This window comes from Balearica regulorum, chromosome 1 (assembly GCF_011004875.1).
Source record: "Balearica regulorum gibbericeps isolate bBalReg1 chromosome 1, bBalReg1.pri, whole genome shotgun sequence".
Classification (NCBI taxonomy): domain Eukaryota; kingdom Metazoa; phylum Chordata; class Aves; order Gruiformes; family Gruidae; genus Balearica; species Balearica regulorum.
This window is the reverse complement of record NC_046184.1, coordinates 188,367,558-188,393,275: the sequence shown is the minus strand read 5'-3', so window position 1 is coordinate 188,393,275 and position 25,718 is coordinate 188,367,558. Positions and strand designations below refer to the sequence as shown.

Below are 25,718 nucleotides of genomic sequence, written 5' to 3'. Positions count from 1 at the left end.
CCATATATGACTCTAACCTTACAGCAGGTATGTATGGACATATACACCAACTATTTTTACTGTGTGCTTTTAAGGTGTTGCAGCTGCACCAAATACAACCTGGAACTTCAGATGTGAAGTTTAGGTTAACTACAGGTCTAACTTTGGGGTTGCGGCTTTGCTAAATTTTGCAAAGCTTAGAGTTTTTTATAGTTGAGAGATGCCAGAGAGCGTCTGTAGCATGACATTGAGTCTGACAAAACACTTTCAAATGTGTCATAAGTGTTTCTAATAAAAACTTGTTATGATTGCAAACTGTAGACTAAAGGTCGAGCTTGGCAGGTGTCGCGTGAAAGGGTACAAGTCTGATATGTGGCTGAGGGAGGCCCTCCCGTTGAGTCACGAGGTTCAGAAAGGACCCCCTTGCTTTCTAAACTCCTTCTGAGAGAGGAGCCTAGGTGCGGCTAGGTCCAGTCTTAGTCCCAGACTTGGTCAACGGTTTATGTCTAAAGGGTTATGTGTGTAGCCACTTATCAGAGTCAACGTTTGCCTGTCAGAGCCCCACTAAGGACTTTCACTGAAACAGTTTCGCAAAGTTGAAAAGAAAAATAGGTAATTTATTGAAGGGACAGATATAAAAGTTCGGAATTGCCGTTGATAAATGCACTAACTGCAACAATTTTGAGCTCAAGTTAATAGTTCAGCGCTTTTGTTAATGATAGTTTTCCCAGGGTGACATCCGACATAATCGGAGGCGCAAGTCTTACCAAAGAGGCGTCCCTGCTTGGGGAGGAGAGAGGTCCAGGCCCGTCGACCCGTCCGGATAGTTGGAGTTCTTGTCCTCAGAAAAGAGGATTCTAAATGCCAGATTTATACTTTTGGCGAGGTGGGACTAAGTCAGGTATTGTGTGTCGATTGGCCCTTCACAAGGCTTGTTGTGCAGTTGATCGGGGCTGGGGGGGGGGAAGTGGCAGAGAACAAAGGCATTCAGTACAGAGGAGCGGTGGTCTGTTTAGTTTTACCAAAGTAACGTCAAGCTGTGAAGGCTCCCCCTCACCCCAGGCATCACTTAGTTGATTAAGGAGCAGACCCGTCAGGCGCTGCATCTTGTTAAGATGAACAAATTGCTCATCTCCTGCCCCTGTTCAGGTCCAGTGCTTATCAGTGCAAGATAAGCAAGTTGCTCAATCCCTGCTCTCGCCCAGGCTGGACTCCCCCAGGGCCTCTTCTGCTGGGTCATAAGGGCCCTGTATTCAGCACCAACAAGCCTGGATAAGTCCGGCACCCCACAGCAGGGAGTGGAACAGAAGAGTACAGGACCTGAAGCTTCTCAGTAATTCAAATTGCTGCTGGAGGGGGGAAGCAAACTCATGTGAGCTTTTTTTTTGGCTTTCCCATAGCTTTGTATCTGTCTTTGTGCCCTAATAACAGAGAAATTCATGCCCCATGTTAATACACTTCTGTTTTAGGTGGGAGTTAGCTAGGCAGACTAGCTGTGAATGATGCTTAAGTCCTTGGCTCAGTAAACAGGTTGTGGTTCTAGTCCTAGCCAGCCAGCAGCCCTGAGCTGTATAAGCAAGTAAAAATACTGCTATTTTATTCTATTGGATACCACTAATAGTTCTACCCCAAGAGCTTATGTTTTGAAAGCTGTTATTCTGTCCTTACTGATTGCCACCTTCACATAGAAGAAGCTCAAGTTATGAGTTATTACTAGTCATGGAGCAAGTACAGCTGTTTGTACAGGATGGTGCTGCAGCCTCTCGTGACAAGTGGTGCTTGACACAAGCAGAAGGGCACTGGATCACTCTTGTCCTGCTACCTTTGCTAATGTGAGGCAAGGTGTAGTTAAACGATGGTGTGACAGCATACCCCCTCCTCAGCTGTGTCCCATGCAACAGTGGGGCTAGTGAGTATGACTAAATATACAGCTTTCTTAAAAACATTTTATTTCATTAACTTACCCTTTTGTAGCTAAACAATGCTTTTCTATATTCAAACTTTTTTTTAAGACAAAACATGTGGAAGTCATATCCTTTCTTAATGGAGAAAGGCAGTCCATTGTTTGATCTCTTTTACAGTGTACATGTTTAGAATATGATGCCCAACCGTTTCTAGTCTGCCTGCAAACACTGTTTCACCACTGCCCTTACAGCAGAATTAGTTATACATTAAGCAGTCAAGAATCATTTAATTTAAAAAAACAAACAAACAAACCCAAACTCCTGTTTATAATTCAGAAGGCTTCTTTAAGTGCAAGTTCTGCTAATTTATCTTCTTTGGAAAGCCAAAGCAGCAATGTGACCCTTAAAACATCGCTGTCTCGATGCAGACAGCGAAGCAGCAGCTACTGCACAGTCAGAAGAGGACTCCCACAGTTAAAGTGACTTGAACAAGTGCTCTGGGTCAGCCGATGCTCCTTTGAGAGAAAAAAAATCTTCATCACAGGGGTTGTTGAGCTTTTAAAAAAGCTAAATTTGGTGTATAACACTCATTGATCCATGGTAAAATATAAAGCAAGGGACAACTTAAAATTATTGCAACAGTGAGGTATAAAAATGAGTAAAACACCCAGTTCTCGCTTGTGTCCCTGTCTTGGGGGGGAGAGGGGAATTACTTAGACACTGACCAGACGTGCTCTATGGTTCCTATCATTAGAAAATCCTAAATATTGACACCATTACAGACAGACTCAGGGGTTATTCGGACACTGTACTAGATGTACTAGCAGTGTTCTCTTGGGGAGGAAGGACAACTTCTTTCAAGTCCTGCAGTAGCTCAATCTTGTTATCCAGTTGTCTTCTGCTTTCCAGAAGTTCCTGGATTTTTTCCTCTGTTCCTATTAAGAAAGAGAGGGATAAAAGCTTTTATTCATACATAACTAATTTAAAACACATGTTATATATGCATTAATGCTGCAGAGGCTACCAATGCTTAGTTTAACCTACAGTAAAACCTCTACCATCCTGAGCAGAGTCTTTAGCCTAAGACCTTGTCCACTTGGTTTCTGCATTAAGAGATGGACTGCAAGTTGTACAGAAGAGACTAGCTGAAGTGTCAAAAGAAAAACCCAAAGCAGTAGAATTACATACTTTGTCATCTCTACACTGTCATCTCAAAACTAGCTCCATTATAGATTTAAAGTATCACAGCAAATGAGAAAGTTATTAGTTACTAACCCAGTGTTACTTGGCACAGGAACTTTAACAGTTCCATTTTCAGAATCCATTTGTATGGAGACTCCTCCAATAAAGATGCATTTTAAATCTTTTAAGATAATATCTCTGAATTACACACTTAAAGCATATTTACAAGCCTAATGGATTTTAGCCAACAACAAAATTAAACCTAAAAAGAGATGGTTTGGACAACTGCATTCAACAGCTAATTCTCAAAAATATGACTCAAGCACTTAATATTCCTGTTCCTGGCAAAACAGTTATTGCCAGTATGCTGATGGGATTACCCAAGTTCTTTACTGTATTTGCAAAGCCCTGCCTGGCTGGGTTTCTGCTTCTCTACTGCTTCCGGTTTCCTAATTTTAAAGATTATTGAAGTCAGTGAGTGTTACCAAAACCTTATGTTCTTAATTCCAAGTTTCAAATGAAGCACTTGCTTTGTTCAATAACAAAACACACAGAGGTGACCTCTGAGCAGCAAAGTCAGTCTGTCAACAACAAACAAGATTTCCTCACAGCGTGCAAGAATGTCAGTTAAGATTTTAGTAAGAAGCAAAAGGTGTTTGATACAAACCTGAATATAGTTTTCTCTTTTTTTGGGGGCGGGGGGGGACATTGAAGGTCTCCATAGTTGTAGTGGGTAGAGTGGGAAAGTAGCTCCAAGCATTTCCACTGTTCATTCTGAATTACAGAGCTTGAACTACCCTTAACTGATTTTTTTCTTTTTTTTAAAAAAAAAAGTCTTTGGCTTTCTGCCTCCCCCCGTTCTTCCTCTTTGTTCAGAAAGCCCATCACTGCTGCTGCTGCTTATGTGCATACATGGAAGATTATGTATGCGCACACACTTTTACAATGCATTTTTAAATACATTACCCAGTGAGTGTGGATGCTGCAAACGAGCAGCCAGAACGATGGTGGTGTCCAGCACCTGTTGAAGTGTCCAGGTAGTGGCTCATTAAAAAGCAACTTGACCGCTTGCCCTAGCTCTGACTGAAAAAATCCACAGCTGACCCCCCTTCTCTCTGCTGTCCTCCGCAGTCAGGTGTCACTTACATTTGACAGGACATCCCATCACTGTCCCACCCTAGTCTGCGCCCACTTGTTCCACAGCCTCAGCTCAACAGTTGACAAGACCACAATGGAAATAGTTGGCTTCGTTGCTTGCCGCAGGCAGACTGCATGGCATGCCCATGTGGTATCAAGTCTATGCAGATAAAAGAACTAGCCAGGCACATATTTGAAGAAAAAGCTGGACACGTACAAGTGGGAGCTGGAGGAAAAACTCTCAGAATATTTGGATACCAATTAATAAATCATCAGAAACAAAGAGCAAACATGACGATTGTGTTACTGTGTTCAGCATACGGCTCCATTTCTCTTCCTCCAAAAGAACATGGCAAGTAGCCCAGAGAAAGACATCAGTGATGTATTCCTGTAAAATTGTGAATGTCCTGAGGAGCGTGGACCTGGAATGACTGCACTCGCTCTCCCGTAAGTAACAAGGGGCTCTCGGTGAAGGTACTGCACAACGGTTTCAAAACGAAGTATCGCCACTTTTGCCGGAACAACTGAATTGCAGAATTCACTGCCACAGATCCCCAGACAACGAGTGCTACTGGACAGACTGCTGACCAGCAAAGAGGAGACCAAAGCCGACTGAGGTATCGGCCCAAGCAGAACACACAGCAACAGAACAGAAAGCAAAAGCAAAACCAAAGGAAGTCGCTTTTCCTTGGGGAAGAGAACGAGAACCTCCAACCCTGAAATTTGAAATTACTGATAAGGCAATAGCAGGTCCTGTATGAAATGTTTTAAATGCAGTCAAGTTCACAGTAAAGCTGCATGCTGAAAAAGAACCGTTTATCTTTTATACAAAAGGGATTTTAAAAAGCAGTATCAACAGTTACAGTTCAGAGTAACCTTGCTGTGCTGACACATAAGGCTTTAGAACAGGTTTTGCATGACAATCCAAGAAGTGAAAAAAAGATAAAATGAAAAAATGGACTGAAGGTAAAACATGTCAGATGACCCCAAATCATCAGTTCCAGGAGAAAGATCAAAGAAGGCATAGTATTTATATTGGTCCTACTTTATTTAGTCCTAGATAGATTAGGATCAAGAAAAAAAAAAAAAAAAAAAGGAAAAAAGCTGGCGATTTCCTTCCCTCCCTACAGTTTCACTTGTAACTAAGGTGGTTTTCATTCCGTTCTGACTGGCTCATTTTAAGAGCTCCTCTTGGATCAGTTTTGGAACCAACCTTGATGTGTGTTTTCATTATTGACCTTGAAATTAAAAGTAGGCTGATGGCCTCAGAAAAGAAGGTTGTGTGGTACAGGAAGAACTGAGCTGCTCAAGTAGCGGGGAATTGCAGAGGGGACAACTTTTACACGAGAATCACACGGTTGTGCGTACGGAGGTGCCAATATCAAGAATTTCTTGTGTAAGCCAAGAAGCAAATGAAATAATGGATGCAGCTGTGAAAAACAAGTGTGATCCAAGGTTGCATCACAAGAGGAGTTATGAGCGGAGATGTTTTAATGCCCTCAGATGAGGCACCGGTGGAACCTTGGGTCAGATAACGCTGCAACACCAGTCACTCCCATTTCCGAAAGAGGAATTTAAATGCGAGAACAGGAGACTGAAGAGAGGAGCCCGGCTTTCCAGTCGAGTGAAGGGGAAACAGCAAACATCACCTTCACACACTGAACCTCAGTATCAGCTAATTAAAGCACATTTCCCTTTTTACAGGGATAAATTAAAGCAGAAGTTAGAACAAGGCTGCTAACTGTTAGAGAGGGAAATGGGAGCCAGAGACTCGCCTACCTGAAAAACAGTTTTAACCTTGTTGCTTACAATAGCTGAGACTGGAGTCCAAGCCCCAGAATTTCCTTCCACGCTGGTGGTCCCAAGCAACCGCTCCTGCCCTTGTTTTCATTTCACTCTGAGCATTCTCAGCTTGTTTTTCCCAAAGTGTGTTACAATCACCATCAGGCCCAGGTAAGTTCTGCTCATAGTGTCTAATGCTCTGAACTGAATCACAGCAGCAAGTCTGAACAGCGTTCATCAGAACGGGACAGAGCCGCAAGGCAGGCGAACTGCTGAAGGGAGGATGCAGAGGAGGAGGGGAAATAACCTGCAGGAACAGGATGTGAGTGCACCCTGCAGGAGAAGGAAGTTCCTCTGGGGCAGAAACCTATTGGTCTTTAAAAGCTGTGGAACTCTCACTTGCTTCCCCCTTCAGGTCAACCAGCCAGATTTGACATACTGTATTTCTAAAGATATAGGTAGCCATGGCTTTTATTCAATTATTTTTAGAATGTAGAGAAAAAAATTCCTTGGAATTTTCATTTTAAATGGTCATTTTATCAAAATGCTCAGAAGAATAACCTCAATGCTAAAAACCGTATCAACTGCTACTGCTCTGACAGCTTTTTTCACATACCTGAATGAATATTTGTCAGTATATTTTCAAACAGTCCACAGTCAAAGAGTGACATTACTGTCTCTTCATACTCTGGGGAAAGAGATAATTTGATTTAATATTTCCAAGTAAAGGTTTACAGAACCCTGGCGCTAATGCGGAGCCCTACATCAGAAGTAGCACAGAACAGTAATTACTTATTTTGTAACATACTGATTGCTTGAGGTTTTAAGATGTCATCCTTCTCATCTATACTGCAAAAGAAGGGTCAAATTGTCAATTCTACTTTTAAGTTTCATACAGAAAATAGGAAAGGGGACCTACCTGCAATTCCCTTTTCGGGTCTGCACCACATGAACAGTCCATTTAAAAAAAATCAGCAATATACTTAAGTCATATTTCATTCCATTGTGTCAGGACTGTACATGTAACGGCAGGGCTGACCACAGCAGTTCCTCTTGGCAGATCATTTGACACATGGGACAGTGCTATCACTGTTCAATGTTAAAAACCAGCCCAGAATTATGCTTCAGTTTCATAAATGAGGCTTCCAATGAAACAAAATACAAAATGCCTACAGAGTTTGCATGACCATTCGGAGGTTTCTTTAATGGTGAAGACCTCTGAATCCCTAATGTGTCCTGGACTTCACGACTGTTTCTAGCAGCTGCTCTCATGTTACATGCAGGCTGCTCATGAGGAAGATTTAGCCAGGTGGGACATTTCACTTCCCATGCACCTGCTTCAGTTACTTTGCATAAATTAGCATTCTTTATCCAAAGGAATTATTCATAACTTCGTACAGCTGGGAGGACAACAGCAGAGGAAGGTTTGACATTTTCTTTAACTGTGTTATGGACAAAGCAGAATTAGAGTGGGATCCTCCAAGAACAAAGTGCTTCATACAAGCTGATACTTAAACTAATGAAATCAGTTGACAATAAAGTTCTAACTAATCATCCCAAGACTTAAAATGTACATACTCAGGGATTTTCCCCTCAAAAGAGTGTGCCAATATTAACAGATAGCTGGTCCCTCTATGAGGCTGTAAGAACAACACAGACTTACGATCCAAATAAAAACTTCTGGTTCCCTTCAGGACCTCTCTCTCCTACAGTGCCTGGGAGAAGAGGTCAGGCTGAATCCCCCTGTGCTTCTGCCAACGGGTAAAAGGTGGCTTCAAAAATTCCAAGTCAGAAGACCTTCCTAGAGCTGAGTTGGCAGCTCTTCCCCTCTGCTGACATGGGCATACCAATAGATACTCACTCTCCACCCGCTGTGCAGGTGCAGAAATAAGGCAGGGCCCAGCTACTTGGCACTACAGAGGTATCCTCAGGAAAGCGGCCCAGGGCCAAGCGCCTGGCGTTCAGATCAGCATTTCTGCTCTGAAAGCAGAGTTCCCCTGTGGGTCTCCATACCTGTTTCTGAAGTGTTGTCATCCATCAGTTTTTCCTGCGCAAGGTGAAGCGTGTCCAGCATTTCTTCAAATATGTCATCCAGAAGCCCGGCTTGCTTGCATTTCCTCAGAAAGTCTATTCGGACTGTTAAAACACAAAACCACCACACTCTTACAGAGAAGTGATCTGTAAAGCACACTTTACTCGCTCACTTCAGAAACTAAAGCTCTGGCTGAAGTCCCCCTTCCAGTAACAAACATACAAATCTCTGGCTCCTCCAGCTACCCCCTCAGCCCTTTTCAGTGGGCAGAATAACATGGTCAGGCAAGTGTAAGGTGTAAAATCATGTAAGCTCTAGATTTGACTTCATTCACCAAAAGCAACTATCTCCACAACTCTAATGCACCATTCCTAAAGCTTCCCTGTACTAGGGGGTATCAGGAGGCAAGTGATTTGTCTTGCTTTTTTTATTCCAGTCCTCAGGACCACACCATGGACTGAACAGGCTAAAGGATAGAAAACAGTGCAAGAAGTGAATCAGTATTGGATTAGGTAAGAAAATTAAGGCTACTTTTACGCCAAGTGATCCAGGCATTAAACTCATTTATGACAGCCCATTTTATATGCCTACTTTGTCAGATGTGGATTGCTAGGGAAGTGACTACTGATTTTTTCTTCATCTCAGAGCAGCAGGTCAGCGACAGGTTTCAGTGAGATCAATTCACTGGGCTGTACAAAAGGAAAGAGCTATCAGACAGCTCACAGCAGCATGGCTATGGGAAGGTGAACAATCACCACTAGCACCATCCAAGTGACAGCACAATCCCGACAAGCAACCACAGCAGGACCTTCGGGGTAACGTGAGAACTGCAGAACTGAAGGATGGGCCCAGTGGCTGATTTCACTGTTGTAATACCATATTGATGCAGTAAAACACTACATTGTATTAAGCACCCTATGTACACCCAGGATTCAAAACAACATAAGCGTGCAGCGGCAGCAAAGACTGCAGCAGTGTTTAGCGATCCCCATTCCTACCCAGTGTGCCAGAGCCCCTAAGGTGTGCTGAACTCCTCTCCCACTGCTCAAGCCATGCTCCTCACAGCACCTCCTCCAGCCCCTTCCAGAGCGCCGCCTGGCACAACCGCACCCCTCTCCTTCAAGAGGGGCTCAGTGCCAGGAGATCGAGGTGAAGGAGGACTGATTCCATTTTACATTTAACTGTACTGATATGGAGGAGTTGGGGGGCAGGCAGAGGCACCCCTCTTTGCTGGGGACACACTAGCAGCCAACCAGAGCGGGGGCATTCCCAGGTGAATTCACTGGCTCAGATCACACAGCAAGTCTCAGCCAAAGCAGAGAGATTTGTTTGCTGCACAATTATTAAAAGCTGCATCGTCATTCTGCAAATCAGACTTCCGCTCCCTTGCCAGAGCACGGAGAATCACTCATCTCAGGAGAATAATAAAGATACATTCACAGCACCGCTGCTATCAACGATCTCCACGCTCTGAACTCCAGCATAACAGATCACTGTATCTCCTAGATGTTCTATGAAGTGAGTCGCACCTTTCTGCCTGTTGTTTTTCCTTTTTAGTATTCGTAAACTGTTTTCTTCTGCTGTCTCTTCTGTGCTCTGTAAGAAAATCAGAACAATGTATTTTTACAGAATGCTAACACTTAATGCTCCATTTTCACTATCTTACCTGTACATTAGCAGAAAGATAAAAAGCACCCCATATTTCTGTAAACATAGTCAGCTTCTCTGCACAGCTAATGCTATTCCTCTCCAGACATTTAGTTTTTAAAAATGTAAGCAAAAACTGCTTCAAAACAAAACTCTTTATAAAAAAAAAAGTCCAACACCTGGGGCACCACCCTTCTTAATCATTGCATTTGCAAATAGCACAGATGTTAACAAACACCTACTGCTAATTCCCAGTGCAAATGATGTTTAGATCCCTACACCAGATGTAATACTAGAAAGGATGTGAGAGGAGAGGGGGAATATTTTTCTTTTCTTTTGAATGGGACGCAGTCATTCTCTGCTCCACACCATACCACAGTACTACAAATAATTCTTAAGCTCTGCCACAAAACTCCACCAGCATAAAAATGCATTGCTTATGCAACAGTAAACAATTTATCCCGCACTGATAAATCTGGAGCCCCTCAGCTTCTTATCTGCAGTGTTTGTATTGATTTCTGAGATCACCAGCACTGGAGAGCAGCAGAAACGGCACACTACCGTGAGTAACAGGTCACATGAATCTCAGTTATAATACCATGAGCATAAGTGGATTTACAGCTGAGAAATTGTTGGAGACAAATAACCTACCATTATGAGAATACTACATAAAAGCTGCAAAGATCGCCCACGTCCCCTCACATGATCTCCATTTAATCTCAAGACCTGGGGAAGGCAGCAGTTTTTCCCAAGGAAAGCTGGATGCTAATTCCTCTAGAAAGGAGAAATCCCAACCCCTCCAAGAGTCAATGAGCATTCCCATGCATATTTTATGGAGCCAAGAGAATCACCTCAAAACTTAAAATAAGTTGTATTTACAGGATTTCTAAAAACAGCCTTAAAACAACTCCCCCTGCAACCAGAGGGGTGCTCTGCTTGATGGCTCCTGAACCCTTGGGAAGGCCATCTTCACCAGCAGAGCTGAGAACTGCCTCATCTGCAGTGAAAATCTGCCACATTCACTGTGAGCACAGACTCACAAATGAGTAAGTGCTCGTTTAAAAGGCCAAGTGACTCCTCCAAAGCAGTTTTTCATTGAAGCTGTGTCGAGCCCTAAGCAAATCTGAGGGCCGTAGTACTTCAGAAGTAAAGGAGCCCCCAAAAGGAAGCTCTTTTGGTCACGTCAAGACCACAGCCTGGTTCAGAGCTTCCTATTGCCTTTGTGCCACGTTACCCGAGGGCAGCGTTGGCTCTGCCTGGAGCAGCTCCAAATGCACACAGTTCTGTTTTGACAAAATGGCAAGATCAAAACAAGGCGGCTGTAAAGAAAAAGTTATTGCTTCCATGAGGAAGTGTCTTTCTGAAAACACTGTCAAAATACTTCACTAAAGAAGTCCTTTGCTGTAGCAGATGCAGATTCCTGGTTTAGAACTACTTAAAGTCAGAATTACCATTTGTTCTGTGATGGTGGAAGATTTCAATGCATGTCGTCTTCTCCTCTTACTAGCTGCATCTAGGAATCAAGAAACAACAAAGTAACAAATGTGTCAACCTCAGACTGATGATTTCACATCATTCAAATTTGCTCTTTTCCCAAAAAGCTACAAAAGTGAGGCACTTTGCATAGCAAGGCAAGGGGATGTTTCAGTTTCCCCAAATACCTGACATTTCAGTCAAATTCACATTATTCCCATGTAAGAAAAATTACAAGCCTGAACCATTAGGAAGAAGTGCAAATCACTACAGCATTAGGGGATCACTTTGCCTTTTAAACTCAGTATAAAGCAAACCTCATTTTTTAACATAAGATTTTTGATTATGGCAGAGTGAACTGATTCTGCCCAGCAGCAGCACTACCTCTACGTGGTAAAGACTTCACACAAATTCATTAAAGATTACTGGCTTTTTCAGTCAATCCTTGTTTATGTTAATACACCCTCAAAACTAAGACTACGTATAGAATTATTTTAGGTGTCCCAAAAACATACAAATGCCATTAGGTTTTCCATCAACATAACAACCTCCTAGAAAGTCTCCAGAAGCAATCTGCCTTCTAAGTTTAATATTATTTACGATACAAAGTGTTTTTAGTGACATGGTATGAGATCTCCACAAAATCATCTGCTTTCACTCTGTCCTTTCTATCAGCACGCAGCAGCCCCTCTCTGACATCGTAACTGGCAGCAGCTAAAAACAGCTACAACATCACAAGCAGAGAAGAGTAATGCTGGCAAGGAAGACAGGGCAGGAGCAGAGGAAGCTAGAGAGGAGTTCAACCACTCACCAAAACCTGAGGGGTTTAAATGCAGTGGGGTTATAATGCCCCTTTCCCCTTTAACTCTACATCCTCTGGGCAGCACTTAGTAAGGTTTTTCCTATTAGAAATCATCGTATTCGGAGGAATGAGGAGTTATTGTTGGTACAGGAATGCTGTTGAAACAAGGTTGGGTTTTGCATACTCTTATTTGAGTATGGTGCTCTGCACTTGGTTTTTCACAGCCTGAAAGCAAATCATAGCCTCTCACACCATCCAAAATAAAGCTGCGTAGCCTAATTTGGAGCAGTCTAGGAGACACTGGTGTAGGCACAGTGTTGCTTGCTGTCTAGCAGGACATCTTTGATCTGTGGTAGGATTTGCTCAGCTCTTCCTGATGTTTGTTTTAAGGATACCTTATAAAACAAGAGGAACACAGTCCGAAGAGCAGCTCAACTCTTCTGTTCCCCACAGTGTTCTCCGCTCTTCTATTTGTCAGCCTGTACTCTGGGTACATCCAACATTTCCAGTTAAGCTGAGGTTGGAGCATGTTTCCAAGTCCAAAGACTGCAAGACCTCTTGGCTCTATCCCCTTCCAATCACACAGCAGAGCCCTGACATTTCAGCACAAGAATGTTGTCTGGACCAAGAACAAGGGGATGTTCCTTGACCCCATTTTCTCCAAGCTACTGGGGAAAAAACAAGCCTGGAGAGGCAGCCCTTTTGTACCAGCTCCTGCTCCCACACAGCCCGGTGCTGGCTCAGCCGGCCCAGAGGAATGGCTGAGCTACTTCACCTGAGCTGGATCCTGAAAGTCCAAACTCTACCATGGAGCCACAGTGCTTCCATCCTAGCCTGTCTCGCTCCCCACTCTGTGCAGACCTGCAAACGCACTCAGCACAGGTGTCCCCTGCCTGCCCAGATAGGCCAGAGTACCTGCTCCTTCAGCCAACTAACCAGCAGCTACCCCAGCTATTCTGAGCACCACACATGCATCGATGAGCTACTCAGAGGCAACAGACATTGGGCTTGGGGAACCAAGTGTCATTTACCCAACTCTCACAGCTGCTACCCACCTCCTGGGGTAGAGATACTCTCTCAGACAGAGGTGGGAGATGCTCATTCAGGAGGCAGGGCAGATACTGCCAGCAGAACCCATTTACCTCTCAAACACAGGGTCTCCAAACTAAGTGCTTCTGAAGATGTCCTCTAGGACAACCTCTCTTCTCAGGGAACAGGCCATACATTGTATATGCAGCACTTGAAGATATCAAGACCTTCAAACTCTTAAGATTTAAGTGTTCCTTAAGCTGAAGGAGGGTTGATTTAGATTAGATGTTAGAAAGTTCTTGACTGTTAGAGTGGTGAGGAACAGGTTGTCCAGAGAGGTTGTGGAGGCCCCCTCCCTGGAAGTGTTCAAGGCCAGGTTGGATGGGGCTTTGGGCAACGTGGTCTAGTGGACGGTGTCCCTGCCCATGGCAGGGGGTTTGGAACTAGATGATCTTTAAGGTCCTTTCCAACCCAAACCATTCTATGATTCTATGAGGTGGTCTACACGGCTGGGCTTAATGCCTTAATCTCATACTGGAAATAAAGCAATCCTGGTCCTGTCTAGAACCTGGGCAGGAGACCAGCTGGGACCCTGGACAGACCCAACAGACTGACAACTATTGGACCACAGAAATCAAATTAATTTTAAAAAGGGAGGGAATGTCAGGCTCAAACCTATGGATAAGTAAAAAGCAAAACTACTAAGTGAAATAAGAAGCTGCGTTTGGTTGGTGAACCACAGCGATATCAGGTGTTAAATGGACGGTATGTCTGGCTAAGAAGCCCCAGATACTACAACTAAAAGTTTAAATGATAATCACCTAACCCGCCCCTTGAGCAGCATCAGGGTGGAGCCAAAATTTGTCAAGAAGATTAGCCAAAGTTCACTAGACTTCAGTGGGAGCACACCACTCTTCGCATTAGGGCTTACAGTTCGATGGAGCTTAACTTCAAAGTGAAGGCAGGGCTAGGACCCACTCCTTTTTGAGTCGCATACATTAGGTTAACAAAGTCACAACTTTGGTTAATTTTGGGAGATTCCTGACTAACTCTGAATCAGCAAGGACCAGGACTGCCAAATTAAGCTGCATTTCTGTAGCAAAGGAAGCAATCCTTCAACAGGGGTTGTATAGCCCTTCTGTTACACTTAAAAAGCTCTTTGGGATCCTTCAGAATGAAAGGCCCTACTTAAGAAAAAAATACTGCGGTGAATACAGAAGATGCAAATGTGAACGTTTTAATGGAACTACAGATCAAAATCCCAAGGTGACCACTCCTGTAACAGCCCTCTCTTTGCTAATCAAGTGCAAGCTTGTGCATCACTTGTCAGCGTGGCGCTCATACCTCACATGGGTTTCACAAGCTGCTTGGGCCTACCTGCCCACACAGAGTCAGAGTAATTCCATGAAGGATCAGGTCCACAGCATTTTAAGTCAGTTTTGAGGGAGATTCGGGGAAGATTAAATATAAACATTTCCTACTTCAAAAAAACCTTCTCAATTTTTGTGCATACGCATGGATCTCAACCAAACCACTCCTGCAAGATTAGAAATCCACCGCTCAATTATAAAGGTGGAGTAGCACTTATTTAGTTCAAATGAGTTATTGACTGTAGGATGCAAACTTTTAAAACAAATGAAATCAATGAAGCCATCAAAGAAACTCACCATAGTGATTGGTCCTATTGCCTGGGTCATGTTTTGGGCAGAACACTCTAAAATTTAAGTTCAATTTTAAGAAAAAGAGAAAAAGTATTAATAAATACATAAACAGAGTTATGCTGACTGATTTTAACAGATATTTTCCCCTCTTTTCATTGAATGTAAACTGAAAGACGCTTTAAAAAATTATCAGGATTTTTGTTCAGCATTACCCACCTAGGCAAGCACCTGCTGTAAAGTCACATACATGCATAAGCTTGTTTTTTGTACTTTTAGAGCCTCATTGGGCTCCGAACGCTGAAGCTCTGAATTACCAGTTCCATTACCCCACTCTGTTTGGACTTGCTCACTGTTCAAATCCTGAGTCAGACACATTTCATCTGGTGCGGCAATCACTGTGGCAGAGGTACTCTTATTGAAACGCGTTATTAAAATGAGATTAACACTGTCAAGATGAAACACCACAGTACTAACATTGCTTGATCGTAGCTACTGCCGTTCTGCCCCCTTGCCCTGTATTGCTCAGGCCAGGTCCAGAACCTCTTTAGATGTATGTGCTTACCAGTCAGCTTGACCTCATAAGCCCTGCATGATGTGCTGGCATAGCCACACGGCACTGCACCACCACACACAGTACTGGTTACTTGCTTGGAGATCTCTATGCCCCTCCCTTTTCCCTGCCCAGTGCTGATGAGGTGGTCCCCAAATCCTGCAGAAGTAGGGCACCCTGATTGAGATCCGGTAGCTTAAAGCTGCTCGATCCATTCGTTCCTTAAAGACTTTAGTAACATGTGAGATGGGAATGTTTTCTCTGGTTCTAGGAAAGCAATGTGAACTCCTTGAAAGAGGCAAAACGCAACAAATACAGCTGGAAATATTCCTTATCTTCTGGATACAATAATGTGTACAGAATGTGAACCAGCTTCTATAATATGCCTTTCTTACAGAAGGATCCCAAATCACTTTTTAAGCAAAATTGCCTTGTAAAGAGTGTGCTTTAGCTCATCTCTTCATTACAAATCTATTTGCCAAGACTAATGCTCAAGTGTTTGGAAGCAATTTTTAAAGGGAGCTGCATTTACTAGGACATTTTCTAATTATTCTCATTCTTTTATTTTAACAAAACAGAAGCACTGACCTTAGAAATGCAGTCTGTTTCCTTAACGAGCCAGCTTTTTAGCATGAAATTCATTTTGACGCACAAAACCCCCCAGATTTATGCACACCTAACAATTTAATCAGAAAGCTAAGTACTGGAGGCACCTTATTTACATCCCTGAATTTCTAATATTGCCCTTTGGAGGTTGGGTTTTTTCCCTCCCCTCCCTTTAATTTTATTCTTTCCTCAGTTAAAAACAACCTTCCTAAGTACATCTTACAAAGAAGAGGCAATACCTTTTACTACTCAGGACACTTTATTTGGAAGCACTTCCCTTTTATCGTTTTTGCAGGATGGCAGTAGAAATTACACTTATTTCCCCACTTCTACTCTTACTCACCACTTCCATAGCACTGTATGCCTTCTCTTTTTTGTTCTGCTCTATTTGTTTTGGTAATCACTGCTCATCATCACAACGATGGCAACTCAGAATTTAAACACACCAGCTTGCTCTCTCTTGAGTGAATTTTTCTTTTGATATGCTTTTCAGCATGTTATATTTCACCACAAAGAAGTGCAGGGGGCTGTCAATCCATGTCCACTGTTTTTCAAGTCTTGTTCCTCTTCTCTCCAATAATTTCAGGCTAGCTATAAATTTTGTGCTTTATTTATGCCACTGATAATGTGCAAAAGTCTTTGGGTTGAAATCCCTTAAACCTGCCTCGCCATCTTCCTCTAATCCAGTCCTTTTTCATCTCTTCAATATTTCTAGTCTCACGCAGTGACTTAATACAAGGCATTTTTAAAGGTCCCTCTTCCAAACCTCCAAGGTCACCAGCTCAGAAAACCACTAAATCAAACTATATATTCAGAACAGGTATCCTGTCTAAGGCTATATGAGAGCCATTTATTCTGTGGTCATGGAAAGTTTCCATCTTTCCAGCTACACTTTTTCACAAGCTTTGCAGAACGCTGGAGACTTTATAAGCGTAAACAAAATATATCATCTTCCCTATACAGCTGGGCTTACAGCCTTGCAGAAAGACATACTTATTTTGGACTGAGAGCCCTAGTGAAGCAGCCAGGAGTGCTAATGTTTTGACACAAAAGGACACATCTTCCACTACTACTAAGGATTGCACTAGTCCACCTCCTGTAGCGACTAGATGGTCTACCAAATTAATCTAAGATTAACATGGTCTGTGGTCTTGCTACCCTTGGACAGAAATGGACATCGGGGGGGTTTATGCACCTCAGACTTTACTATAACTTCAGCATTCCAAAAGGTCCCTAAAGTCCCAATTTCTCAACCCCTTCATCTCCATCCTCCAAACAACTCGTTCCATCTAACAGCAACGCAGGCAGTTTGAAGGCAGCGGACACCAGGACTAGCATGATCAGGACAGAAAATTTACTTAACGTCTGTTTAATTGTGTTAATGCTAGCAACGTACTTGAAATATAAGAAGGTCTTTGGTGGAAATACAAAGTTCTCAGCTAGCATATGGAGGGAAAATTACCAGAATTTGCCTAATGTGAACAGATACAGAAGTGCTATAGCCTGCTCTGTGCTCAGACCACATTTACTGAAGCTTCTGAACCAACAGAAATTGACAATTTGAGTGACATTAACAAAAATATTGGTCCTTGAAGACTAGCTAGATAGCCAGTAAGGACTGACTTCCTCAGTTTTGGCCTACTGATCTTTCAAGTGTGTTGCAGGCTCAAACACTGAATAGATTCCTTCCCACTGCTGTGATGTTTTCCTGTGAAAGGAAAACATTTCCCCCATTGCTTGTGAACCAAGAGAGATGAGAACATATTTCCTTTTTAAAAAACTTTAAAAACCACACAATTTTTAAATCTCTCTTCCTGACACCACCACCAAAGCCTTGACAATAATTAGTTAGAAAATACTTGGTTCGATACCGGTAGACTCCATTTACTTCATCTGTTTCTATTGCTGCATCATCGCACAGCGCACAGAAGTAGTGATAACTTCTGCGACAGGCTCTTTCCTCGCATCCCACAGTGGCTCCTTTCTTGCGACAGAAGTTACACACCTAGAAGAGGATGAGCTTTAGCAGGAAAACATTACAGGCAGCTACTGAAAATCTTACTGTATGAGGCAAATACTATCCTCTGTGGGAAAATCAAATCTTTCATAGCACATTGCCTCTGTATAACTCATCAGGCAAGATCATTCCTGCAAACTCCTACTGCAGTCATGATTTTTGCTACCTTACTTCTGTTTCATACTGATGAATTTGTAAAATGATGCAAAGAGCCACGTGAGGGCACTGGGCAACTTCCTCCCCTCCCCTAAGTCTTGCCCAAGTTATTTCAATACCTATTAGTCTCAGTGCTTGTATTTACATTTTCTAGGCTAACTTCATACTGAAAAGAGTTCCACGCAAGACATAAGGGAAGAGGACAGCTGAGGACAAAGCCAATAAGAAAACCTCATATAAATAAGCTTCCATCTGCTAAAACCAGAAGGTGTTTCCCTTTACACTTATGGATTGCATAATTTTGTTTCAGGCACTGGCTTAGTCCTTTACCAAAGTCTCTTAGGAAACTTTAGTCTAAAGACTTATAGGATGGAAAAAACAACACATTTTAGTACAAAATTAACTAAATTTCACCAAATATAACGTCAAAGCAATGTTTCTAACTCTAAATCTGTAATTTCCCTAATCTTACTAGATCAGAAGGACCAAGTACTTTTCTGCATTTTTTTTTCAAGCATAAAACAGGACAGACAACCTTCAGTACTACAAGATAGGACTAAGTGTAAAATTCAGAGACTCCTTACCAGCCGCTTTCCTCTCTTGACTTCTTTCAACACTGATGTCACATCAAACCTTATATCCAGATTATCTGGGTTATACTCTTCAGATTCCACAAATCCTGAGGAAAATAACTAAAGACAAAAGAGACAATATTAAGAATTAATAGAGGGACTCAGTCACCAGTGCATTGCAAAGAAAAGAGGGGAAGGGTGTACCTTTTCTTCTTGCATCTGCCCTACCTAAGTAAAGCTGATTTTTCTCTGTGTTTTTAAGAGGTTTCACCTAGACTGAACAAGCAGCTGTGCTTAAACCTTTTCCCAGTCAAACATTCCTCTGTCTATATAGGAGATTTCACATGACCTGAAGGTGAACTAAGAAAAGATAACAAGATGAGAAAGTGAACTTAGTAAGTAGTGTGAATGAAAAAAGTCTGGAATTCCAGGCTGTGAAGAGTAAGGAGGAGAAGCTCTTTGGCTGACAGACCTCCACACCTTGAACATCTTATCTGTCCAGTTGTTCAGGCTTACCGCTGGACGCAACATTTCTCTTAATAAAATTTCCATACAGTCCAATGCTGACAACAGTTGACTGCATGAGAAACACAGGAACATCATACAAAGCCTGGGAGAAACCCATAAAAAACCATATACATGGCACATTTGGGTCACTTTAATTCCCATAGAAGAGCTGAGCCATGAGAATAAGTGAGGAAGGGGAAGTTATCAGCGACTTTTTTCTAATCATTATATATAGCTAGTTCCAAACAACAGTAAGCTACCCTTATGTCAACTGGCAGGCACAGTCTGTGTGCTCAGGAGGTGACAGCTAACTGCAAAAAAGCCAAACATGCAGAGAAGTTCAGGGCAGAGAAATTAGTAGTTATTGTTAAAAAAAGAGAGAAGGAAAAAGTTTCAACACTGAAGCAACATTATAGCCCTAATAAAACCTGTTTCAAACAAAACATCCAAGTAACATTGTAAAATAGGTATCAGATGTTTCTGAAACATTCTGCTAAAAAAAAAAAAAAGTAGTAGAAAAATAAAGATGTAAACATAAACCCTGTGAGAATAAGAAGGCTGGAACAGTGAAAGCCAGAAAGCTGTTTCAGCAGTGGACGCATCTCTTGCACTAGGCGACCCTCACTGAAGGGAGAACATGGCATGTGTAACTGATCCTGCACACCAAGAACCTGCTCCACTAAGATCCCAGAATGAAAGGGAGGCATTTTGACAGCAAGACTAAATGCATTCTAGAATCACACACACTTAGAGCTTCACAGGTATTTTTATATAATTAACTTCTGATATTTTTATTCCTTATTTTACATAAGGCACAGACTGGGAAGTTTTTTACCTTGATGATATATCAAGTTATGTGAATATTTTCCTGCAAAGGTTTAAGTAAGTACGCAACTTTCTGTGGTCTCAGAAGCCTCATTCAATTTAGTATCTTGAGAAGACCTGTTCCTACTGCTAGCCTCTATGTGTGTGTCCAGATTCATTGATCAGGAACAGATGTGCATGAAAACACCACAAATCAATGTGTCCAGCTGTGAAGCTGTGTCCTCCCCCCTTTCCAAAATTCCAGCCAAGCCCTGTTGCTTTTCATAGCTTTTCAATCTAATATAAGCTTGGTGGTTTGGGCAACCAACCTTTTAATTCAGACACCCTTGTAGAGTCAAAAAAAGAAAAGCAATGGAAACTTCTCCTTCAGCCCATCTTCTCCATTCCTCTTAGGTACTGACCAACTAAAAGCCACTCACCAGACAATCCTGATGAGCTGCAATATTTCGCTCTTTGGCAATATACATTACAGAACCAGACTCCCCTTCTGGACAAAACGCACATGTTCTTCTCACCATCTTCGCCATTATCCGGAAAACACCTAAAGCAGGAAAACTGGGACAAAACACAAAGCAATTGATGCAACTATCATATGCCCAGAAGGACGAACAGAGGTAAGCAAAGCTTGCTAGCACTTGCCCTCTAACTGCTCCTTCACCTACACCCCCCTGAACCTTAGTGCTTTGCTCCTTCAGTAACAACTACTAGTAGAATAGGCATAGCCTGCTCTTGGGACAGCAGTGGGATGGAAACCAGCTCCCAGGAGCTCCAGCAGATAGAGCAGGAGGAAAATTAGTTTATTTCCTCTTGGAAAGTCACTAACAAGTCATGGAGGGGTGACAGAAAAGCTTCCAAGCTTCCATGGCAATATCTGCTCCAACAGGCCCAAGAGCAGGCCAGCAAGTCATGCCCTAGATGTGAATCCCCTTTTATTCGGGGGAGGTCAATCATTCATAGCAGTGCTTTCCTTAAGCTAATTCAGCCACATGTGGGTCTGCAAGTCAACCGAGGAGAGAAAAACAGCTGTCCCCAAACTTCTCCTGTGCCTTCCAGGAGTTCACAGAAAACAAGGAAGAAACACCAATTCCTTACTGTAAAAAGGGTGTAGCAAAGAAGCATGGAGAGGCTTGCAAGTAAAAGTGGGCAGATGACAGAGTCAGAAGATTTAAACATTCTCTCTGAATGAGGTAGAGCGCTAACATGAGTGACATAATTTTCTCTGTAGCTTGGGATTTGCCCCATGGACATCTGTCCTCTTTTTCTGGCCATACCCACTCTAGTCTTAACTGTTGTTCTTCACATAGTCTCTCTTTTCTCCCAGCAGCTGCAAAATTTTAAGGCCAGCTACTTATTTCACAAAACACTCTAAATGCTTCTGGATAAGCCTTTAACCACATCCCACACCAGCAGTTTAAAGCATCACGCCACACATCAGTAGCAGAAGTTTTACTTTGTCTGTGGTTTCTGTGCAAGTCCAACGCAGAAATCTTCAACAATTTCCCACTCCTACTAGGTGTGATACTCCAAACTGCCCTTTGCTGCAGATGTCACCTCTGACAGCACAAACTCCTGTAGGATAAGAGTAAGAAAAGTCTGCTTTTAGTTTCAAGAAATAAGAAGACTTGAAGTTAAATTATTCTAGTGAGAGAGAGGAAGTAAAGTTCAAGTACAAAACAGGCAGGAAATCTCCCAGTCCAGCAAATCTCGCACACCTTTCTGTGCGCCAGGGCCAACAGCCAAACTCTGATTTTGTTAGTTCCCCTCTCCCTTCCATAAAGTGCAGGGGGTGGTCTTAAGCGAGAAAAAGGGTTTTGGTTTTTTTTTTTTCATTCCTCTTGCTCTGCCACTAAGCATTTACTTAATCACAGCAAATCACTTCACCTCAACACATCTGGGTTTTTTTCCTCCCATCCTTCTATCTCTTATAAGCAAGGTAGGGTAGGGACTAATTTCCAGTATAATTCTATACAGTGACCATCACATCAGTCTCTGAACCTAAACATTAAATAAATAGAAACAAATAGAAATGTATAGAAATAGAAATATTAGAATCATAGAATCATTTTGGTTGGAAAAGACCTTTAAGATCATCAAGTGCAACCGTTAACCTAGCACTGCCAAGTCCACCATTAAACCAGGTCCCTAAGCACCACATCTACACATCTTTTAAATATCTCCAGGGACAGTGACTCAACCACTTCCCTGGGCAGCCTGTTCCAATGATTGACAACCTTTTCAGTGAATAAATTTTTCCTACTATCCAATCTAAATCTCCCCTGGTGCAACTTGAGGGCATTTCCTCTCGTCCTATCACTTGTTACTTGGGAGAAGAGACCAACCCCCACCTGGCTACAATCTCCCTTCAGGTAGTTGTAGAGAGCGATAAGGTCTCCCCTCGGCCTCCTTTTCTACAGACTGAACAACCCCAGTTCCCTCAGCCATTCCTCATCAGACTTGTGCTCTAGACCCTTCACCAGCTTCATTGCCCTTCTCTGGACACGCTCCAGCACCTCAATGTCCTTCTTGTAGTGGGGGGGCCCAAAACTGAGCACAGTGCTTGAGGTGTGGCCACAATAAAAAACAAACAGAAAAAGACAGAAAGAAATTAAAAAGCAGAACAAGCTAGAGTTTGAACGGTCTAGAACTCAGGAATAAGTTCTCTGCAACAAGCTAATACCTGGAATCGATGCAGATACATAGGCCCTGCTCAGGCCCAGTCAGAGGATCCAGCTCCAGGGGCTCTGGGAATTTTGTGAGGAAGAGGCTAAAGGTGGAGTCTACAGTCCCTGGTGTTCTTACAGACTCAGGAGAAAACCTGGTGCTGCAGGAGAACAGAGGACACTCAGTCAAGGTCAGCCACCGGGTTACTCCAGTGCCTTTGCAGGAACCCTGAAGTGGTGGAAGGACAGCTCTTGGCCATTCCCCACTGCAGAAGCAGCCAGCTGGATCCGCTGTCCCATTGAACTCAGAATCCTGTTCCCCACAGGAGCGTTGCTTTGGCCTCGTGCTCTTCTCTAACTTTCTGCTACAGACCACTGCCAGGGAGGTACCGAGCTAAACGAGGCAATGGATCTGGCTGGGTGCTCTCAAGCGAGAAGGGAGAGGCTAAGGGTATGGTTCCAGTTCCATAGTTTAATTACATTTCATGTAAACAATGCCTTGCTTTTGCAGCCCTTAAGCCTGCTGCTCACGGATTCCACTGACACACCAGGATCTGCGTGAAGAGGCAAGAAATCTTTGTTCCTTACTCAGCTCCTCCAGTAACACCCGTGACAGCACGGATCTGTTACTCTTTCTCCTACTGTCTCTTTTTCAAGTTGAAGAATCTGAAACTATGTAGCTGTTCCTTGTACAGAAGCTGCTCCACATCTTTGATCATCCCTGTCACTTCTCAATCCCTTTACTGCTGCTACATTCCAAGAGCAAACGACCTCCAAAAGGGTGGGCTACCATTTACAATACAAAGTCACAATGGCGCTCCATATTTTTCTCTTGTTTTTTTTCCTTAGTTCTTAATATTTCGATCACATTTTGGACTGCTTCTGAGCACGGACCTGACACTTTCACAGAACTACGTATTATAGTTCCCCTGACCTCTTTCCTAAGTGGTATCAGTATGGAGGGCATCAGCATTGTGATCGTTGCTCTGACATGCATCATTTTCCACATATTTTAGATTTTCATCTGCTATGTTATAGTCAAATCACTCGCTGTCACAAAGTCCTTCTGCAACTCTTCACTGCTGGCTTTCACTTTCATTGCCACAGAACTGAACTTTGGGAACCTAAGGCGACTAATTCATCTGTAAGAGCTAGAAGCCCTTCCACTGCCCTCCAGTAATGACAGAGCAAATGAAGCTGCAAATCAGAAGACAGTGGAGAAGCAGCTGAGGGAAAGAAACAGCCACATGCCTCTGGCGGCTCCTCTAGTACTTGTGCTGTTTCCTACAAGCAGGTTTCAGTTTTGTTTTCTTTTCGCAACAGTGACAAAATGGAAGAAAAGAGGAAACAAAACAGAAAGTAAAAAGGGATCATTGGCAAGCGCACAGGGACCGTGCCACTTCCAATACACCTTGCTGGAACATTACTAGTTTGTCTAAGTATTTTCTCTCCAGAACCAATTCTGACAGCATCCTTGCACGTAAATATATGCATTTTACACAGCAGGAAAATGAGGCACAGGATGTCACACAGCGTATCTGTAGGGGAGTAAAGAGAAGAACCCAAGTTCCCTGACTTCCAGCATGCCACCTAAACCCACTGCCCTACGTCCTACACTGCTCTCCTCTTCACCTCAGTATAGTGAGGGAGTTGATTTATTGAAGTAGACAGAAGGAAGGAAGTTATGCACCTGTTCCCTACATTCACTGCATCTTCCATTTGCATTTTGTGGGGCAAGACACACTGCTGGTCATATATTAGCTGGGCATGACCTGCACAAGCATCTCTCCGTTCTTCACCAAGTCATTAGCAGCATAAACAGGTCCAGCCTTTGCAAAGCTTTCAAAACAAAAACAACAAAGAAATCCATCTTTCTGATCACCTTTTACCTGCTACTGGGGAAGTATTTTTAAAGAACTAAAAAAATATTTTCTTTAGGAAGTATATGTTAACATATCTGATTCAAGTGATGGGGGTGACTGGAGGGTTCCTCATCAGAGCTAAACTCTCACCTATTTGCAAGATCACAGAACGGTTTGGGTTGGAAGAGACCTTTGAAGATCATCTAGTCCAACCCCTCCTGCCTTAGGCAGGGATGTCTTTTACTTGGGGCTGCCCAAAGCCTTACCTGAACGCTTCCAGTAATGGGGCATCCACAACTTCTCTGGGCAACCTGTGCCAGTTCCTGTCTTCATAAAAAAAAGTCTTCTTTATGTCCAATCTAAACCTATCCTCTTTCAGTTTAAAACCATTGCCCCTTGTCCTGTCCTACAGACCTTGGTAAAAAGTCTCCATCTTTCTTATAAGCCTCCATTGGGTACTGGAAGGCTGCTGTAAGGTCTCCCTGGAGCCTTCTCCAGGCTGAACAACCCCAACTCTCTCAGCCTGTCCTTATAGGAAAGGTGCTCCAGCCCTCTGACCATTCTCATGTACCTCTTCTGGATGTGCTCAATCAGGCCCATGTCTTGCTTGTGCTGGGAACCTCACAGCTGGGTGGCAGACATTTGGACTTCTGTTGCTAAGAGGTCCTCAATTGCTCCCTGAGGCACTTCACACAGTAACACCTCACCCTCTACTGACACACCGCTTCCAGCATTTTAAACGCAGCAGTGACGCTTTTAAAAGACTAACATTTACCACCTCGCTACGACTGCTAAGTACCACACGGCAAAACTTGAGGAAGAAGGATGCAGATCCACTCTCCGCCGATTTTAACACCTGGACGCTGAGGCAGGGCTGGGGCCTGCTGGGGTGATGTCTTTCCCTCATCCCTCGGTGCTTTGAGGCCTAGCGGGGTGAGTTGAGTCTGGCTGGGCCTGCCTCGGCCCTGAGACTCCCGGGGCGGCACAGCCGCCCCGGGAGTCTCAGGGCCGAGGCAGGCCCGGTCTCGGAGGTGCCTCCAAGACAACAGCCACCGCCGCTGAGGGAAACCCAGGGTAGCCCTCACAGCCCGAGCCGGGCCCATTCATTGAACCTCCGGGAAGGTACTAGGCACTGAGGGGACGCCGAACCCACTAAGTGTCCCCAGTTTCCTTCCCCGTTCTCTCCCGTTTCCGCAGTGAGACTTACCGCGGGGCGGTGGGAACTATCCACCCCCGTCCTCACAGACCGACCCGCACCGACAACTACTTCCGCGCTCGCTCTCCGCCTCCTCTCCCTCCTCCCAACTCTCCCGCGCGGAAGTGGGCGTGCCCAGC

The 25,718-nt window shown here is 43.4% G+C and overlaps 1 protein-coding gene across 3 annotated transcripts; it reads right to left on the bottom strand.

The window, feature by feature from the left end:
- Window positions 1–1,911: 1,911 nt before the first annotated feature.
- On the bottom strand, window positions 1,912–25,718 carry PHF11 (PHD finger protein 11). Of its 3 annotated transcripts, XM_075741873.1 has the most exons (12): window positions 25,591–25,718; window positions 22,539–22,682; window positions 21,312–21,430; window positions 20,281–20,416; window positions 18,542–18,649; window positions 17,656–17,789; window positions 14,635–14,681; window positions 11,115–11,176; window positions 9,546–9,612; window positions 7,998–8,120; window positions 6,601–6,672; window positions 1,912–2,818 (listed from the first exon to the last, which is right to left on the bottom strand). In XM_075741873.1, exons 4-12 carry the CDS (start codon window positions 20,386–20,388, stop codon window positions 2,679–2,681), a joined length of 861 nt encoding a protein of 286 aa, XP_075597988.1. In that variant the 5' UTR covers window positions 20,389–20,416; window positions 21,312–21,430; window positions 22,539–22,682; window positions 25,591–25,718; the 3' UTR covers window positions 1,912–2,678. The 3 variants fall into 3 exon arrangements, with proteins under 3 accessions (XP_075597988.1, XP_075597989.1, XP_075597990.1); XM_075741874.1 differs by lacking the exon at window positions 22,539–22,682 and having other exon boundaries at window positions 25,591–25,711; XM_075741875.1 differs by lacking the exons at window positions 21,312–21,430; window positions 22,539–22,682 and having other exon boundaries at window positions 25,591–25,671.